This window comes from Mixophyes fleayi, chromosome 2 (genome assembly GCF_038048845.1).
Source record: "Mixophyes fleayi isolate aMixFle1 chromosome 2, aMixFle1.hap1, whole genome shotgun sequence".
NCBI lineage: Eukaryota > Metazoa > Chordata > Amphibia > Anura > Limnodynastidae > Mixophyes > Mixophyes fleayi.
This window is the reverse complement of record NC_134403.1, coordinates 288,237,149-288,258,041: the sequence shown is the minus strand read 5'-3', so window position 1 is coordinate 288,258,041 and position 20,893 is coordinate 288,237,149. Positions and strand designations below refer to the sequence as shown.

The 20,893-nt window shown below is 39.2% G+C and overlaps 1 protein-coding gene across 1 annotated transcript in view; it reads right to left on the bottom strand.

Annotated features, from left to right (window-relative positions):
- TSPAN2 (tetraspanin 2) overlaps nucleotides 1-20,893 on the bottom strand; it is a 150,310-nt gene that overhangs the window by 18,159 nt on the left and 111,258 nt on the right. The window contains exons 3-7 of the mRNA XM_075196348.1: nucleotides 13,535-13,632; nucleotides 12,424-12,498; nucleotides 11,494-11,589; nucleotides 5,481-5,561; nucleotides 3,746-3,829 (exon numbers count right to left, since the gene is read on the bottom strand). Of these exons, the coding sequence (XP_075052449.1) occupies nucleotides 3,746-3,829; nucleotides 5,481-5,561; nucleotides 11,494-11,589; nucleotides 12,424-12,498; nucleotides 13,535-13,632 (434 nt within the window). The remainder of the gene's footprint in view (nucleotides 1-3,745; nucleotides 3,830-5,480; nucleotides 5,562-11,493; nucleotides 11,590-12,423; nucleotides 12,499-13,534; nucleotides 13,633-20,893) is intronic.

Below are 20,893 nucleotides of genomic sequence, written 5' to 3'. Positions count from 1 at the left end.
AGTCTTGCTATAGAATTTTGTACATTCAGGGCTTAATATGCTTCAATGTCTTATTATAGCTATACCGGTGGTGGAATAATGCAACAGTTAAATGTAATAACTGTAAACTGCTTGTAGAGAGAATGAACTTAAGCGACATCTGCAGGTCCAGCCTACGGCAGGGTGGAGCAGGCTAGAATGCTTGTAATTATGGCATTGAGTCATTTCTAAATATGTAGACAATAGCACATTGCATGTGTCATTTTTATCAGCTGGCAGCTTCCCAGAGATATTGTTCTTTGTAAAGACACTCTGTTCACCATCCTTTAATGATTTCACAATACCTATTTTGGCAAGAAATGATATCCACAGTTGGACTGACATGAAAGTAAAGTTTATTCTTGGATATGAACATGTGGCAAATGTATGGATGGTACAGGCTGAATGTCTTCTCAGCCAACAGAGATTAAGGACATTTAATATGCCATGCTGCTGCCAAATCAGGTAACAGGACAAAGACACATTCACACAGCACAGCTAATAATGACTGATTGACACCTGTGGTCTGAATAGAAATAATGATGCATCTGTTCAGGATACAATATGGTCAGAAAAGACTTTGGGCATAGACATGGTGGGCCTGAGTCATTAAGGAGAGCAAAACATAAAAAAGGAGAAACAATTGCACCTGGGCAAAACCATGTTGCATTGGAGGAGGAGGCAAATTTAAAATGTGGGGACAGATTTATAGTTGGGGTAGGACATGTCCTAGATAAACTCTAAATTTCAGTGTAATAATAAAGCTATCAAGTATTTGTATGCTAGATGAAAAAGCAGCCAGTATTTAACTTATGTGCAAAATAATAAACTAATTTGCACCCCTTGAATTGTAACATGGTTTGTCCCAGAGAACATTTACTCCTTTTTTGCCTTAATGACTCAGGCCCGGTGAGTTTAATGGTACACTGGCAACTGGCAAGTTCAATTTAGACCACATTGGCCTGGGAATGGATGTAAGGGGCTCTACTGGCCCTAGTAGGTGGAGGTAAGTGTTTGAAATCTGGACAAGATACAGTTGGCTGTTGAGTGCTATCACTGTGAGAGTGCAGATACAGATCCAGCAGTTTGGTGATCACGTCACACAGTAGGAGCTAAATAAGTGTCTTTCCTTTATTTACCCAATCTCTATATTTAATAAACAGGGGCCTGATTCATTAAGGATCTTAACTTGAGAAACTTCTTATTTCAGTCTCCTGGACAAAACCATGTTACAATGCAAGGGGTGCAAATTAGTATTCTGTTTTGCACATAAGTTAAATACTGACTGTTTTTTCATGTGGCACACAACTATCAACTTTAAATTTCAGTGTACAAATAAGCTATCAAGTATGTGTGTGCTACATGAAAAAACAGTCAGTATTTAACTTACCGTATATACTCGTGTATAAGCCGAGTTTTTCAGCATACTTTTGTATGCTGAAAAAGGGCACTCGGCTTATACACGGGTCAACTTACCTGGTGTTCGGTCCCTTGGCTGTCAACTTCTACATAGGCGTTCCAACAACAGGAAGTTCGGCATTTGGAACGCAAGTTTGCGTTCCAAATGCCGAACTTCCTGTTGTTGGAACGCATCTGCCAGGTAAGTGAAAAATCTCCCGAGGAGAAGAGACAAGAGCGAGGGTGCGGGAGGCTGAGTCTCTGCCAGCAATGTCATGCTGCATCCCTGGGTGACCATTCTGGACTCGGATCGGCTGCTCTTCCTCCAGCCTTTTGTGGTTTTCTGGGACCTTTTCGGCGAGAGCACCAGTAGGGAGGGATCCACTTCCTTTCAAATGCTCGGAAACTTTGTTGTGCGGATCCTAACCGGCCCGTCCAGTTAGGGAACACCTCCACACTTCACTCCGCATTGTGAGTCCTTGTTGTACTTAATGGTGATATGTGAGTGGAGGGGGTCACAGTTCTCAATCACAAGACGACCAGTATAGACTACTAGATGTGGGAAGATGTTGACTACAGAGAGAGGAGCTGTGGAGGAATGGTCATCTGAGTTTAAGACCCTGCCTGAGGCATCCATTACAAGTTATGCTGTAAGTTTGAAGGAGAAGAGTTCTTTGGTCTCTGCCCTGTATGAAGTGATTCAGGAACCTCAGAGTGAGCTGCTGGAACCAGTCTGCCACCAACTCTTTGAGTTCTACCGCAGCAAAGAGAAGCACTTGACTCACAGACGGAGCTCTGTCACAACATGGCCTCGCCAGGATCGTGTACAGCGGACCTCATCCACAGAGAGAGATGTTAACAGCTCAAAACAGGTTTGAAGTATTGACATTTCTCTTACTGTGCTATAATGCTGCCTTAAACTACATGCCAGCTCTTTCCCTCCGATTAGGTTGTACCCAATGATTTTATAATCATTTATGAATGTTCCTTGTCATCTAGCTACAAATGATTTCATACATTGAAACTATCATTTTTATTTAGGTTTTTAAATTGGCGCTCTTTTCCACCCTAGGCTTATACTCGAGTCAATAAGTTTTCCCAGTTTTATGTAGTAAAATTAGGTGCCTCGGCTTATATTCGGGTCGACTTATACTCGAGTATATACGGTATGTGCAAAACAGAATACTAATTTGCACCCCTTGCATTGTAACATGGTTTTGTCCAGGAGACTGAAATAAGCAGTTTCTCAAGTTAAGATCCTTAATGAATCAGGCCCCAGGTCATTATCATACTTAAAAAAAAAGAAAACACAAAATACTATATGAATAAAAGGCGCCTTTATATGAAATAAAGTTTATATATCCAACTTATTAATGTTAGGTTCACTTACCTATAATTAAAGTGTGTTAAAGTCATTTACCCACAGAAAAGTAAACATTTAACCTTGCATTAAGGGACATGCACGGGCAGTTATGTATAGGGCTTAGGATATATAGCTGTTATCTAAATTAGAGGCATTTTACAAGATAGTATTACATAACATGTAAAAACTTTCTTCCCACAGGCAAACTGTCATTGAGATGATTTAGTTTATTTTTCCAACACTAACAAGAATAGCAGCCAGATACATGTGGAAGAGAGCAAGAATCAGTGTCATTTTGTCCAAACGTATCTATAAACATTTATATTAAAATATATATTTTAGTAAGAATTTAAAAAAATCTATTCTCACCTGTCTTTTAAATGTGGCTTATTTTGAATAATAACATATTTACTACCAGATTTAAACCACTTTAACTCCAGCTGATTTGAATATAGCTATAATTTTTAGCAATGTATTTAAAGGGTAACTCTACCAATTGTTAGTTACACATTATCCTACATTATTAGTTACTTGTGGTCTGGAATTCCACCTATTATGGCGGATACGCCAATGTTTGTTTTGGCCCATTGATGCCCCTTACTCATGCCGTACTGTATTGTTGATTGACAATACGTTGCATGTAGATAACAAGCCCACTTCAGAGCATTGCCAGGCAGAAGACGACACTGAAGGAACCCTCCAAATTGGGTGGAATTGTATAATGTTGCAGGAAATGCACGCTAACACTATGAAAAAAAACAGTTGTAAAATGAGTATTTTCAATCCCCATGGATGAATAACCACAAAATTATTATTTTAAATAAAATGTAGTTATGTTGCATTTCATTTCCTAGTTTTTTCAGAAGTTTGACTTTTAAACTGAACTGTTTCAGCTTGAAAATATCTCAGTCTAACTACAGTCCGCTATTTTATTGTAGTACATGTTGTCATATGCAGAATACTTACAGTTATTCCAGCTGTACAGATTGCAAGTATTCCAACTATCTGAAAATTATGATGTACCACCTTCTCAATCTCTTCCAAGCAGTTCTATAAGATGTCAGATACAGGTGTGATTATTACATGCAGTAATGTACGACTGTTACCAATAAAAAGCAAAGGCATTAATCGGTTTTCCACAAAAGGAATGTGAATTTAGTTCCCAGACACTCAACTTGCTAGAAGAAGGTATCCTATGTTCCCATGTAACTTCCTCTGTCATACTTATTAAATATTAATTCTTATGCTAACTGTCCCTTCCGACCTTTTTAAGACCTCAATTCCTCCTGGATGTAAAACCTGTCTCTTTAATCCTACTGCTGCTCACTTATAAAGCAGGTAACATATTAACAAACCTGTTTTTTGCTCTGCCTTTTTTCTGCCTTTTAAAACCACCGACTCACTCACCTTTGCATCTTCTCTGAATCTATTTGACTTGACCCGTAAAAGAGAGCTTACAGCTGCACTACTGAGGACATCAAAAGCTGAAGATCTATACAGTCATAAAACACTCCTCTCCTCTCTATCATTATAGTCCTTTCCCAGCCACCACTTGTAACAAGGCAATTAACATAAAGGTCACAAAAACTGTTATACAGGCACATAAATCATCCCTTTTGTTTTCCTATGCCCTTGCCTTACATAAATATTAAAAGGTTACAACAAAATGCCAGAACTTTATTTAGCTACTGTATAGGTGCTCCTAAGACTGCTGGTGAAATCTTCCATTCACTAGACAGATAAGATTTCTATTGCCCATTCTGTTACTAACATACTATGCTAAATATCTTTATATTTTAAATACATTACACAGGAAAAAATGTAAAAAATACTCGTTTTCATGATTTTTTTGCCGTAGCTACTCTTAACTAATTAGTATAACCCCTGATAAGGACACTAAAAATAATCTGTATTTGAATGGTTTCTGTGCAATACAGCTATAGGGTCTGGAAGCAAACGTAGCTTTCATTTTTTTCACTTTTTTTAAATTTATTTAAACATTATTTTTCTTTAAATCGGAGTAGACTGTCTTAGGTCTCCTTAAATGTCAGCACTGATATATTCAGTATAACCTGGAGCTAACAGCAATTGACATGCCAGCCCCATGTTAATTGCATGGATACTGGAGCAAACATTGAAAAATTAGGTAAAAATTAGTTCAGCAGACATCGCTATCTGAAACTGATCACTTCACTGCACTAACGGGTCCCCTATATGATCCAGGTGTCCCAATGAGGCCAAATTGAAAAGTGATCCTGTTGCTTGTGTAGCCAGCTTTAAATCTAGCTTATGATCTGTAAGTGCAGACAGGCAATTAGCGATCTGAGCAATGCAGTCACTGACAGCGAGGTTTCTGGTATGGGGCTGCGTGCCGCAGCCCACCACCCCAATATCCAGTCAAAGTCTAGTAACGCTGTTTAATCCTGACCACTGTAAACATCGGGTTTATACACTATCAATGTGTAAACTTCCAGTATGCATTTGCTATTCATTTATGCAGCTCTAATGGGAAATTAAATGATATGTTTGGTTAAACGTTTGGGCTGCTACCATTTACTCTGTCCCTTTTAGTTTACTAACAACTGAAAATAACGGATATTGCTTAAAGTTCATACATTATAAACATTGCCCTATATATCTGCAAATCTTTTCACAGCAATCTTGTAATTAGAACACTGGCTGGGATATACATACAACATACCTTGTGCTGCTTATGCTCCTCTAAGCACAAGCTGCTCACACGCTCTGCACTCTTAGGGTCCTCATTCCCACAACATTTTGCCTGTAAACAATGGTCGAAATTAATTAGGATTAGAATTTTAAACGTTGAATAAAAAGATTTGCAAAGATTTATGTAGATATTAGGGGAAGGTTCTAAGAATCCCCATAAGTCAATAAAAATTGTACAAAATATACTTGAGGCCAATTCTGAAAGTGCACTGAAGCGGTATATTTCTATTTACACAAATACAACTAATTATCTGCCTTATCCTTACATAAGCTTACACCACACGATTCTTTTGGGAACCGCTCCTGTCTTTATGACGTCACGTTTGTGTGAATATAATGGAAATATCTTATCTGGTTTCTGTATGTTGGGCGGATATCTGCGTCCAGGCCGATGTAACTTTTTTCACCCACCACAAATACTGCCATTTTAACATGTAGATCCTTGTTGTGTTATGAAGGTTGATTTTGACCAAATCTACTTCCTAGTCATTTACATTGCGATTGACCATGGAAATCTCCAAGAAAAATCTCACTGGTTTCAGACAGTCAAGGTGAAAATACTGTTGTGGAACTGCAAATCCCAGCAATCCATGGCAGCCACTGACTGCTTGGATGCTGGCTCTTGTGGAACTAAAAGTCCATTGGAACACATTGGAATAGTTCCACAATTGTATATAATCGCTGTGTCGCTATCTCCAATGTTGTCAATGGTAGTGTTGTCAGTACATGCTCAATCAATGACAAGTGTCCAACATGTAAACATTGCTTGTAACTGGCTGAGATATTCCCATTCATTTCTATGGGAAAAGCATTTTAATAAAATTTGCGCTCCTATTAAATCACATTGCCTAATCAAATGATTACAAAAAAACTTTGATTTTGCTCAGCAGAATAAATCGCCCAAAATCAACTGAATTGAAAATAAATACATCTTTAATATGTTGGAGGATAAATCATTTAAATTTGAAAAATGTTGAGAAAAAAGTTTTACAGATACTGAATGAATCAGACACATTTACAAAATGAATTAAATCTACCGTTTAATTAAAAAATGCAAATAATATATATATATATATATATATATATATATATATATATATATATATATTCATATAACATTTGTATTTATGCAGTATTTGTTTAAGAAACACACATAAAAAAACATACATTTCATGCAGAGTGAATAGTGAATAAAAAATTGATAAACACTTGCTTAGGGCGCCAATACATTTGAAATGAGAAATCTTGACATCCGCTTGACCAAAGATTTATCAGGTCGTAAATTCCATCTCATACTTCCTGTTAGGTTCCAAGTAAGGTAAAGCAGTAAGCTGAACGCACATACGGGCATGCTCTATATTTACATTGTATTTTACATTTGGGCTAGGCCGCACCTCCCGTCATGCATTTTAAATATTTCATACCTCCCAACTGTCCCAATTAAGACAGTCCCGACTTTAGTGGACTGTCCCGCATGTCAGGACTTTTATCCTGACTGCTGCTGGGAATGTTGAGTGGTATGTCCGACAAGGGTACCTGTGGCAAGTGATTTATTTGGAGGAGGAGATAAGGAATGAAGGCGGTCTAGTGTTTCGCAATCGAGAATGCCCCCAACATGACACAGTCACGTTTCCTTATTAAATGGGATTTGGGTATGTCCCAATTCCGAAAACTAGGATACATGGAAATATAATATATAATCCATTCAGCAAACAACTGCTATCCCAATTATATTATTCACGCTGACTAAACAGTACTTGCCTTACATAGACACATAAAAGAGACTGCAGTATAAACTAGAGATGTTCACTGACCCCTGTGTTCTGGTTTTGGTTTTGGATCTGGATTAACTTCGGGTTTTGGTTTTGGTCAAAATATTATTTTCATACACTTTCGGACAAAGACTACAGCGATCTGGCTGGATGGTAAGTGACAGAGCAATGGCACAAACACACGGCAGTTCATAGCAAATCTAGGAAACATTGCTACACAGCAGTGGCAGAAAAGAAAAGTGGTGCAAGATGGAATTGTCCTTGGGCCCTCCGAAACACCCTTATGTATGATATTGAAAAGGACATGTAAAGTTTAACAAAGCAAGAACTCCAGCGACAAGGAGTGCCACTTTTGTGGCTGAAGTGCTCTTTTTGTTTGGGCTCCCACAAAACAAGCTAACAATAGCTTAGCTGCCTTAAGCCTAACAGTGCTGTCAATGGACACTACATTATTAAACCATGTCTGATCGAGCTGCATCTATAATCTCCTCTTCTGTGCATACCTCCCTGTCATCCCTGGAAACTGCCAAACTTATGTAGAGACAGGAATGGATATTACAACTGGAGTGGCAATAGATCTGCTTCAGACAGACTGTGACACGGAACGTGCAGGCAGCATGTATCTGTAATGTTGGAATACGCTGCATTGAACAGAGATTTAAACCAATATATAGACGCAGTTGAGGAGGCCGTACTTAAGTTAAAACGTGACCCACCGGATGAAATCCCAGATTTAAGAGAGCTTGTGCACGAGAGATACACTGCTCTTCAGAAGAATAATACAGAGGAGGCCCTGAGGCAGGATGATACATTTTAAAGTTTAAAGAACAGCTAAGAGACCTGAGAAAACAAATGGGTGTGTCACTGGCCCCTGCAGACTAAGCTTTGGAAGATGATGACGAGGAGATCGCCGTCACCCTGAGCACACGGCCGGTACAGTGAAACTGAGAATGAATCATGAAATCAGTTATGGTTCATTTGATCGTTCCACCCGTTCCTTGGATAACTGTGGTAAATCTACAGCTAATACATGGACAGAATGAAGCAGACAGTCATGTACAAGGAGCCCCTCAAAGGTGGGAAAGGGATCCCGGATATCCCCACCATGCTACGAGCCTTCTTTGTCTGCAACTGCATCCGTAGAGTTCTTATTGAAAAGAACATTTGCTCTGCTTGGAAGTCCATATCTCACTTTTTCCAACTGCCTCTTTGGAGGATCCTTGGTTGGGACAAGTGGGACAGCTCCTTCCCTTACAACTGGACTACACCTTGGTTTTACCTGGATGTTGGAAAATTTGTGAGGGAGCACCATCTGGAGGGAATTAAACCAGACTTGTGGAAGCCAAAAACTGTCCACAAGCTCATCAGAGCTAAAGACATTGTGGAGTCTGTTCCAGGGCTCCCTGCTGCTACAAGAAAACATATGTGGGAGAATGTGGACTCTAAGAGGCTGACTAACAGACACAGAGACATTGCATGGATAGCTATCCAGGGAGGTCTGCCTCTCAGGGCATTCATGCACTCCCGGAACCTGTACCGATATGTCCACTGCCCCTTCTGCATCACCAGAAGGGAAACAGCACAGCATATTTTTTGGGACTGCCCCCACTGCACAGGCACTGTTGGATGCCTTGGAACATGACCTTAAGGACAGTGTGCCCAGAACTTGCCTTTCATACCATTCAGTATTTTATGGATTATTTCCTAGGACCCACACCATTGGGGCAATCCAGGAGGCCTGGCACCTTATGAACTGCTTTAAGGATGCTATTTGGCTTGCCAGGAATCGCCTTATCTTGAAAAGGGAGAAGATGACCATCCAGGACTATCGCAGGCTGATCCACAGCCTGCTAAGAGACTGTAACACCATTGACAGTCCTGAGGAAGAGGAAGATGAATAATTTACTGTCTCCCTCTTCTCCTTTCCCCCCCTATGTATCTGTTTATTCAATAAAACCTTGGGCCTGTGTCTCCCGCTCCCTTACTCCCTACAACCCATTCCCCAATCACTGTTTGAAGTTTTGATGAATGTCTTGCCTTAATTTATGCACCCTTCCCTATATTTGTATCTGTCTCAATAAAGCTTCGGTCTTCTGTGTACTGCTGTGAATTCATTTCGATAACACAGTACAATGTGACTGCAGCTTTAGACCAAGACTGCCAACCCTATTATTTCTATTTCAGCAATGACAATTAGCAATACAGCTCTCCTGTTTGTGGGTTACCTATATAACACAGTACAATGTGACTGCAGATTTAGAAGACCAAGCATGCCAGCCCTATTATTTCTATTTCAGCAATGAAAATTAGCAATGGAGCTCTCCTGAATGTCACTGGAGACTTTGAAGAACACTGCTACCTCTCCTCTTTCTTTTCTACCTATGACGCTGCCCAAGTGCACTAGAGACTGCCTACCCTTTCTGTGTCCCTCTGTGAAATGGCGCTGGATCGCCGTAGAGGGCGGTACTTATAGAATCCAAAACTTGCAAGATCCGATGATGTAATAATGACATTTTGCCTCGTTTTCAATTCCGAGGGCGCGCGAAAGTACTGAGTTGGCTCGACTCGGTACTCGGATCTGCTAAGTTCGGGTGTGTTCGGTTCTCAGGGAACCGAGCCTGAGCATCTCTAGTATAAACAAATTTGTATGCATTATAAAAGCAAGCACAGACTTAAGAATTTGGTGCTGTAGACCCAGTATACTTTCTGGTGACTGTCCCCCACCCCCTTTCCCCCAGGAACAGCCACCTTACACCTGGTGACCAATGATTGTCCCGATCCTGTTCTCCACTATCTCCAATGCTGTGTTCCTGCCCATTTCTCCCCCACTGCTGCCAGGATGTGTAAAGACTGAAGGAGCAATCTACAGCGCAGAAAGGCAGATGGTAAGTGTCAGTGAAAGAGGCTTTCCATGTAAGTGTGGTGGGAGTCTGATAAGAGGCTTTAAATGAAGTGCGGGTGGGGACATAAGGTATTGGTTTAATAATAGAGTGAGGATGGGGACTAATCATTTAATGGTGGTGGGAGCTATTAATTTATTGGTGGGGGCTATTTATTTGATGGTGGGAAATATTTAATTTAACACTGGGGTCATAGTGGGGCCTATAAAGTGGGGTGATGGGATGATTATTTTAATGCTGGGGTGTTTTGGAAGCTATTAATTGAACATGTGTCTGCAAATGGAGAGGAGAGCCATTTACTAAATGTGAATACTAATTATTTAAATGCTAGGCTAATAAGTCTATTTATTAAATGTGAATACTAATATTTTAATGTCAGGGCTGATTAAGTGGATGTAGGCTATCTATTAAATGTGAATACTATTAATGTTATGTCAGGCTAGTTGCAGGGAGGAATGCCTGATTATTATAAATTAGCTAAACATTTATTTAATTTCGGGGTTGGTTAGGGGGAGGGAGGCTTAGAGTGTTCACTCATTGCTCGGGTTTCCATATTTCAATTACCTATACGTTTTCCATTAAGATACGAACAACAAGCACAGGTAGTAAAAATTGCAAGAACATGTAGGAGAGAGAAGGATAGTCTGCCAACTGCCCTAGCTCTGGTGGGGCAGATCTGATTTTGGCTGACTGTCCCGCTCAATCAAGACTTTCTCAAACTGCATGGACAGTTGGGAGGTATGTCCTGCTTCACACTGTACTGTTTTTGAAGGAGAAGCTGCGTGCACCTAACAGTAGTGCGTGCAGTATTATTCGTCTATTTGCATGGGATGGGAGAGGAATGGAGAGCAGACTAGCTCTTCTCAAAATGATAGCTATCTCTAGAAATCCTGCATTTGCCCCTGAAAAGGTCACATCAGGACACATAAAAAAATTGTAATAAAATAAAAAAACAACTTAATCATTTCTAGAAATATATTTTTTTATTTTTTTTTAAATGAAATACATAAATGAAGATGCCTGCAATGTGTACTGCATATACATTTTATAGTCTATTTTACTTGCATGCAGACATTCTGTGCTAGCTAATGTCATGCATATGTGTACTTTTTAAATCAAAGACTATCACTAGTGGGTGCAAATGATACGGCTGAAGATGACTGCACTTTCGAGAAACCCAGGAAATGAATCGGCCACATCTGCATCCTAACTTTACATGGGTTACGTAGTCTACCCCTTCCCTCCCTGTTATAATAATGGCCTTGTTCATCTGTTGTTTCCATCCCACACAAGCTGAAGATTTAATACATACCAAAGAGTGAAGATCTTGCAGTGTTTTGTTTCCTTCTGCTTTGTCTAAAAAATTTTTGAAAGCCTCTGAGTACAAATGTTGAACATCTGTAACAGTCTGTCAAAAGAACACAATTAAACACTTTAAATACAGCATACAGGTAAAGATCAGCCAAAGTAATTCAAATATTGGTAAACTTTTTCCAACAGTCTATAGAGAAAACAGTCTACAGAGACCTGTAGTAGTCAGAATGTCAGAGCTGGCTGAACACATGGCCTGACTGAGTTGCCAAATGAGGGCACAGCATGCTGGAGGCACCCGCATTGTGATCAGTTTACTATATTTATTTTTTTAAAGAAAAATAAATATATTAAAAATGAACTCTGGTGCGAGTCAGGTGGCTTTACAATCCATGCCAATGCCCTATTCCTGAAGTGAATCCTGGGAACCAGGGATAAGTGTTAGTTCTTCAATGCGTTCATAATGCATTGCAAATGCTTTTCGCATCCAAGCAAGGTGTGGAGTGGAGCACACAGTAGTGAAAGTAAGTTAAGAGAGAATAACAGAATTTAAATCTAAAGTGAGAATGACTAATGCTCTCTTCTTATGAAAGATATATGAAAAATCCACGAAAAAAATCCACATATATATATATATATATACACACACACACACAATTTTAAAAGTCATTCAGTCTATCAATGCTGACAGTGAAAAGCTGCAATCTGTTAATGGTGGAGTGGATGGACCCCCATGAAAAGGTTATTTAGGGTCTGTACCCACATATAACATGGGTTTGTCCATCAGCAATCAACCTCTTCAATAAAAACAGCGTGAGAATAAACATAACTAGCAACTGCAGAGAAATTGTATCCTTTGCTATTTCTATTTCTGACATGCAAATTAAATCCATATTAAAATTGATGATTAATATAGTAAATGATATCTTACTTGTTGTTTACCCAAAAATGCAAATACCCCTGCAGTGATTTCTGTGGCAAAAATGACAAGTAAACAGGCAAAAAACTGAAAGAGAAAAAAGAAATTAATACAGACAACAGTAAATATAAGTAATCTCCTGATATTTGCTAACAAAATTGCAGATTCTGCATGGGGCATTTATTTAGTTTCACTATAGACTGTAATACAATGAGCTACTGAGTGTAAGTTGCTCATAATAGTTTTTATATTATAGAAATATTTGCAGGGCCTTTTGGTTTCAGTAATAATTAGTCTAACACTTAAAACTGTATGACTAATAAGATACCGCAAAGAAGTTAACAAACAATTGATTTTGCACACGTTTTTCAGTGATTTCACCTACAAACATGATCACCCTGCACCCTTGAACCTAACCCACCAACCCCTATGAGCTTGAATCATATCTCCTGTATGCTGGATAAGACTTTGGAGATAAAATGAGATTTTGTTAATTGCAGATGCCTAATCCCCAGCAGATTGGAAGGGGAGGGCCTGTGTGCGCCACACAAGCTGCAGAGAGTTCGGGTTGCACTGAGCCAATTGGCATTTCCTGCCTACACAGCAAAAATGCCAAACGACCCTGTGCAATCCAGACTCCACACTGTTCCTCCCATTCCGGTCTCCCGGAAAGTTTCATCTCTCCAATTAACATGAGCTCATGGTTTGCTAACCTGTTCTTGGGTTAATCTTAATCCTAAAACTGATTAGAATTGGATTCACCCAATCCATTGCAATCCAATCACTGGGCACATTATAAAAGTACAGTATATATTAGTGAACTGCTAATGCTGGGGGCTTTCATTACTTCTAATGCTCACTGTGTCACTGATTGCTGTATAAATATTAGTTATACTATAATTGTATAAGATCTATGACGACAGCAGAGAGAGACAGTACTCTAGAAATCCTGCATTTCTCTGTGTTCTATTCAACCAGAATGTATGGTACTTTACCTTGTTCTAATATATATATGCAGATATACAGGGAAAACCTTACATATTCATAAAGAGCGTATTTTGTTTTATTTAGACGTACAAGACTGAAAAAATGTACATTAAAAGACTGTAGACTCTCCCCTTACCGCTCCAAGCAAACACTGAGATTCGCGGGCAGCTCCACAGCAACCAAAGAAGCCAATGATCATCATCAGAGCTCCAGCTCCTATGAGCACGTAAAGCCCTGTAGAAAAGAAATAGCATACATTGTAATACATTAATCACCTTTCATTCTGTTCAATTCCAAATACAAACTCAGTATGGCACATCTAAGCAGAACGACGCTTTAATTAAATAACGCCTTGTTTGTTGAAGCTGAGAAATGTAGGTAAAGCAGAAATAGGGTTAATACTTGGCACTGGTACTTATTTTACATGAAGCTAGAGACTCCAAAGCTGCTCCATGATAATTATTACCAACACTTTCCTGGCTGTAAAACTGAAACAGAAGTGCAGTAAATATATTTGAGAAGGCTTTTTCACTATATCCCACAAAATGAATCTGTAATGTGTATGTCAGGTAACCTGTTGTCAACAGTCTTTCATCTATACCCATCAAACGTGACTGTCAGAATCTACTGGAATTTGTACTTCAAAAAACAGCTGGAGGGTCCACAGGTTGCTCTCCTCTCTGTTGCACATAAATATAACATATCCTTATTTATACCAGTAGCAGTAATTTAAAGTAAAAAATGAATGTTTGTGATTTTGATACTATGCATATTCATATAAACACATTCTTGCCCACTCTCACGGAACGTCTGGGAGACTCCCGCTTTTTTTGTGTACCGCTCCTGGACTCCGGGGAGAGCAGGCTACCCTCCCACATCCTGTCCACTTGCTACTGAAGCAATGCATACCTCCCAACTTTCCCGATTCCCAATTTTAGAGATCTGTCCTGCTGTCCCACCCGAGGACATGTTTGTCACACGGGTGGGAATGTTGGGGGGTGGGAGATATCTAATGAGCAGCCTAACGCTTTACAGCTCTAGGCAGCTCTCTGGGGGCGTGGTCACTGCCACCATCATGATATGGACATATCCGCATCGTGACGTGGCCACGCCCCTGTCCCACTGCCATGGACGTTCATGTTGGGAGGTATGGGGTTGGGTAAAATTCTGTGATTCACAGTGCCATGTCCCTTTAACTATATAGCTGTACAATGGAACTTCAAAACCATCTAACAAGCAAAGAATCGTAGACAATTTGGGGAGATTTTGATACCAGAATATGAGCCGTCACTACTCTGTGCTGTTGGGCAACCTGCTCTTTCTACTATCTAACTCTCATTCTTTGGCTTCCAGCTTGTTTTCACTGCCCTTCTCAAATAATGTTCCTGTTACAAGCACCGTCCTCATAAAATGGAAAGGTCACTGCTTTCTATTTCCAGTTATACTCTGAACTGCTGTGAACATTTTGATGCGCTAATTGGCTACAGATTCTTCTATTCCAGCCCAATTCAGAACAGAGGAGAAACAGATCAGCAGTTAACTAATAACAACAAGATGTTTTGCCATTATTTAAAAACACCTTAAAAAAAATCACCAGTGCAAACAATTGACAAACTAATATTCTATATGCCACTTGAGGTGTTGATATACATAGCTGTAAACTGGTCAATAATCCTGTCTATCTTAATATTCAAATGAAATGTGAAAACGGCAAATGATTCATATCCACTAATTATTCTGACTAATTTTCAAACATTATATGATGTTAATTGGTGCAAAGTATTCTGCCAAACACCAAGTCAGAGCTGAGAGGCGGCTGCAAAACTGAACCCAAAGTATAGCGCTTTAGCAATGACATGACATTTAATGTGGACGCCAGCTGTATGTGTAGCATTTCTACTGAGAGAAGGAAATCTATCCCAGGGGATGTCCCAGGATTCATTGCTATGTTCACACCCCCTCCTGACAATTTTTGTGTGTCTGAAGCAGATTCTATTTTAGATGTTAGTGTGTCATACTCATATATACAGTATATTTACAGCTGCAGTGTCTGTGTCCGCAGTAACACTGGATCATCTTTCAAACACAAACAAATCTCCTCACTCTAAGGGCTTGTTCACACCTAGTGGTTTTAGCTATTATCTAATGCCTGAAAAGTGCATTAAAAATGGGATGAATAGTTGCTTCTGTTCGCTTTCCCACCATAGCATAGCACAATTTTAACACTGCGTTTACAAATTGAGAACGTGGTACAAGTTATTTTGTTAATGCGTTAATGTGCTCTACCACTACAATAGATTGTATTGGTAAAAGCACATTCATTTTATGCATTTTTACCACATTTGCCAGTGTGATATGTGTGAACAAGTCGTAAAAGTTGTGTGTGTTATTCTTAGACTTATTCATAAATCTTTAACCAATTCAAAATTTTATAACCATACTGTACAAAGTAGCAGCAGAAAATACTCCAAATATTTATTTATTGATAAATCAATCAATTGATCAATGAACAACAGGTTTAAATATCTAACTAAGACTGGGTACAAACTGGCGTTTGACAAGCAGTGTGTAGTCATCGCTTATACACGTAGCATTAAAACACTATCAAATGCATGTGTTTTGACTCCAATGAGTAACTGGCTGAAGCACAGTATTAAGACACTGCAATAGATGGATCTTACTGACGGCACCTTAAAATACAATGGAGATTACTTACTAACATAGGAAGTGTTGGAAGTGGGGGTGTATACAGTGGTATGCTATACTGCCACTTCTCCTACAGCCTTCATTGTAAAACTATCACATTCCACTCACTTACATTCCCATTCATACTGCCACTTCTAAATGTCTACTTCGACCACAGAACATAGGTAAAAACATACAGTGCAGTGACGCAAAGCAACCTAACTGACACTTGCTTTCTCTAGTCTGCTCGTACTAAATTTAGCATAACTAATTACTAATTGGTTCCTATTGGTACCTGTACATGGTTGCATCATTATTAATAATTAAATCTCAATGTAATATTCACAATTAAATTCCAGCAGTGCATATTTTCAACTTTTATAAACTTATTCTGTAAGTGTTGTTGGTGACTGAGTCTTACACATGTTATAGTAATATAATATATATATAAATTATACTATCATATAATATTAATTATAAGTATACCTTAACTGTACTAACAAATCAATACTTAACCAAATATCTATGATCTAAGGCTGCAAATAGAGGAAGTTCCATCCATACTTGCCTATTCTCCCGGAATGTTTGGGAGGCTCCCAAGTTTCAAGTGCCTGATATGAAGTTAATTCAGTCCCTTGCTTTTGCTAATGCATCCAGAATGCATGTTGTGTAAAGCTATTCCCAGTCATTTCAATAGACCATTCATTTGAATGTGTTTTCAGCAGGTGCACTACTTTAGAAACCCCCAAGCTCTGGGGTCTTCCTAACCCCTGGTCACAGTATAAAAGCTAAGGTTGAACTACAACTCTTTCTACAACAGATTATGGGCTCTATTTCATAAAGGGTGAAAACTATAGAGCAGTTTATCTAACAAGGATCGCTTGTTCTGTTATCGCTATATCAGGATATAAAAAAATGAATACAAAAATGCTTTATAGTATTACTTTTTTTGAGATTGTCAGCTATTCTTAACAATTTATTTTATTATTATATTTTTTTATTAGAGTAACTGAAAGCCTACGGGCTTACAGTTCCACTGCACAAGTGTGAACTGGCAAGCTGGGTCTCACATGTGTATATCCCCCAAGATTAGCCCAGCAGTGCAGTAAGTTAAGCCTCACCAGATTTTCTATTATTGGGATAAACAGCAACATAAAATCATTGTTATCACCACTTTTTAGTTAATAGGTCCATATATGCTGTGAGGTCTGTGCGTCCTGGTGGGTTCGTTCAAAAATCACCTAGGCAAATTTTTGCAACCAAACCATGATTTATTCAACAGAAGGCAAAACAGGTAGAGTAATTCTCTAGAAGCACAGCTTAGACATGTGACGGAAGTGCATATCCTAGTCATCACACAAGATACAGTCAGAGACCACAAAAACACAGTTTATATAACACAGATTATTCCCACGTTCATGAAGCTAATGGGGGAGTGCATTGGGGTAGTAACTCAGTGATTGGTGGTAATATGACAGGCTGTCCCTGGAGTGTCCACCCCCTGCTGACTGGTGACCGCTGGTTTCCTGGGGAGAGGGTGCCTAAGAGTCTGGGCCAGAGTGCTATCGTCCCATGTCCTTGTTGAAGAGAGGACAAGAGTGGATGGTATGGAGTTTGCTTATTCTACTTGTTTAGCCCAGACCCCTTGTCCGGTCTTATATCTAATTAATTCTCCCACCTGGTGACATTTAAGAATAAACCCTTCTAACACACAATCAATAACAAAATATGATGGAAATATAATCGCATATTTTAGCACCCGCATGTGAAACAAGATACAATAAACACAGCCCAATGAAAACAGTTCAGTAGGGAGAAAGAGGCGATGGAACGCAAATGCTTATATTTTATATGCTCGAGTTCAAGTTAACAGCGTCTGTCCTCCCATATGCCTTGCTGTATATTACCCCTGAACAATAAAGCTGGAGCAAAAAAAAAAAAAAAAAACGGCATTATTACCTACAGCTTTTCAAACATCCACAAGCTAGTTGTTCCACAAAATACAGATAAGGACTGGAATGCGTAACACTATGTTTTTCCACTGCTTGCAGGGATTAGTAAACCATGAAGCTCATTTATCTTGTATGGCTCTGAGCAAAACACACAATATCAATAGTCACATATAAACATCTCATTAAGTACTACACTACAGTGCCAGAGTACTACACTACAGTATCAGAGTACTACACTACAGTATTAGAGTACTACACCACAGTATCAGAGTACCACACTACAGTGTCAGAGTACTACACTACAGTATCAGAGTACTACACTACAGTGCCAGAGTACTACACTACAGTATCAGAGTACTACACTACAGTATTAGAGTACTACACTTTTCTAATACAAAGTAACACTTTACACAATGTACGTGATTTGTAAATATAACATCAGAATACCAATCTGTTTTATGGTCCTGCTGAATATCTATTTTAGATTTTATTTTTTTCTATTCATTTGTCGAGAACTAATGACCTGTAATATTTAATGATTCACATTATAAATATATGCAAATTTAATTTGTTTGTGCAATTTCATATCATCTATGAACAATTCTTGTCAGAATCATTCATCTAAACATCTAAATCCACGTCAGTCCATACCTCATTGGAGCACCAATAGGAAACCTATGAAATCACAGGGAGAACATACAAATTCCACACAGATGATTTTTGAAGGTGTGAGCCCATAAAATCAAAGCAACAATTAGGAATTTGGTTATGTCACGTTAGCTGACAGTCAACATAAAAATATACAGTTGTTCTAATATTCTGTTTTCTGCATAGACGTTTGCCCACACTTCCTTGTTCTTCTTCTGTAATCCTTCTGTGCACCAAAATACAGCAGCAAGGCCTAGGCAACAGGTATTTGTACCTTAGCACACTTTTCAGCCATAGCTTCCTTAATTCTATTTCCAGTTTAATCTTTCATCTTGACAATTACTGTCTGTCTGTAACTCTGAAATTTTTTCTTGCCTGTCTCGATCGCTGGCCTGTCTCCAAACCTGTCGCCCGACGTCATCAACTGCCTAACAGGGTGAACTGGGGCACTGTGAGTAGAGACACTCAAACTGCTTTGAAATCTGTTCAAGAACTAGCTGGTCAAATCTGGGTACCTTGCTGTTCATCATCTACTTTATGTTGGTCCCTGGTGAAGACCAGTCACCCATTCCGCTCCGCACCTCAGGTGAGCCAACAATAATCACTAGCAGCACAGAGAATGTTCTGTCCTCACTATAAACTTCCCTTTGGCCTTAGTATAACCAGACAAACAGCATAACCACGCCTACTTAAATAACCCAGTCTAGATATAATGATCTGAAGAATGGTATTTATTTTAGTAGTAAAGAACATGTGAGATCAAGTGGTAAAACTGTAATGCAAATGGTAGAATGCATTTACAATATAAACGGATATGACGCAATGAAAACAGGGTATAACTGTATAACTTGACAGAAGCTGTGCTGAAGGGGGGAATATACTGGATCTCTGACTTAACCTGTTAGATCTAAGATGGTGACCTCCTGTCATTTACCCCATGTGCATTGAGAACTAACTACGGAGTTCTGAGTGTCCAGGTAAGCTGACACTAGGCTGACCACTAGATGGACTTTACACAGAAATAAATTCATATGTAAAACAACAATGATGAAGGAATAACAGAAGGTCCACTACTTCACCCACAGTCTGTTACAGTGGCGAAAAAAGCTTTAAAGAGAGCAACACTAGAAAGGGAATGACTACAGATATTTTATATAGGAGAGAGCAATAAAACAGATTATTTCCATTTGGCAGTCTGCACCAACTTTCATTTACAAATGACTCTGTTATCTATTTTTTGATGTACCATTTATATTTATTTACAAGAAAACATAACATCTACGTTTGTTAATGTGAAAAAATGAAAAGAGCATCTCAAATCAAATAACTTACTAGCAGCATATGATTCTCTAGGAGTAGATCATACTTACCTACTTTCTTCAGCTCCCTTCCGGGAGCCAGCCAGTGGAGGGGGGCGTGAAGGGGCGGGGTGGCCGAAATCGCGTCATTTCGGCCCCGCCCCCTGTGACGTCATGACGCAAATTGCGTCATTTGACAGCGGGGGCGGGGCCAAACGCCGCGATTCACCGGGAATCGCGGCGTTTGGGATCTAATTCTGCCCACTTCACTAGGAAGTGGGGCACTTCCTAGTGAAGTGGGCAGAATTCGGGAGATTGCCACACTCGCCCGGGAGTCCGGGAGACTCTCACAAAATGCGGGAGTCTCCCGGACATTCCGGGAGAGTTGGCAAGTATGGAGTAGATCATGTTACACTTACAAAACACTCACTGAACCCAAAAGAAAATTAGTCTCCCTTCTATTTATACCATAATTACTCAGCATCAAATCACACATAATTTCCCCTCAGAGAAATATTACACCTAGTTCTCAACAAAGCTTAAAATTGTAATACTGCAGTTTTGGGGAAACTTGAGAAAACTTCTGAATTGATATGCAATGTAAACACATTAGCACCCACTGTCTTAAATGTGTGAAATTGAACTACTATGACTTTTATGACATGTAGGATGCTACTCAAATGTGGAATTTGTTTAGATTTAGTTGTTATATTGTGAATTATAGTGTTTTATTTGGAAGGGCCCCATCGCACGGTCTTACTTGGTAAAGTCTTGTTCTTTACTGCTTAACAGTGATAAGATATAGACAGAAGGCTTAATTAGAGTTGAAGGCAAAAATGCATAACGAACATAGATGCAAAAATAGATATGTCTGAATATAGATATGTGCAGCTTAAAATCCAGCGTATAGAT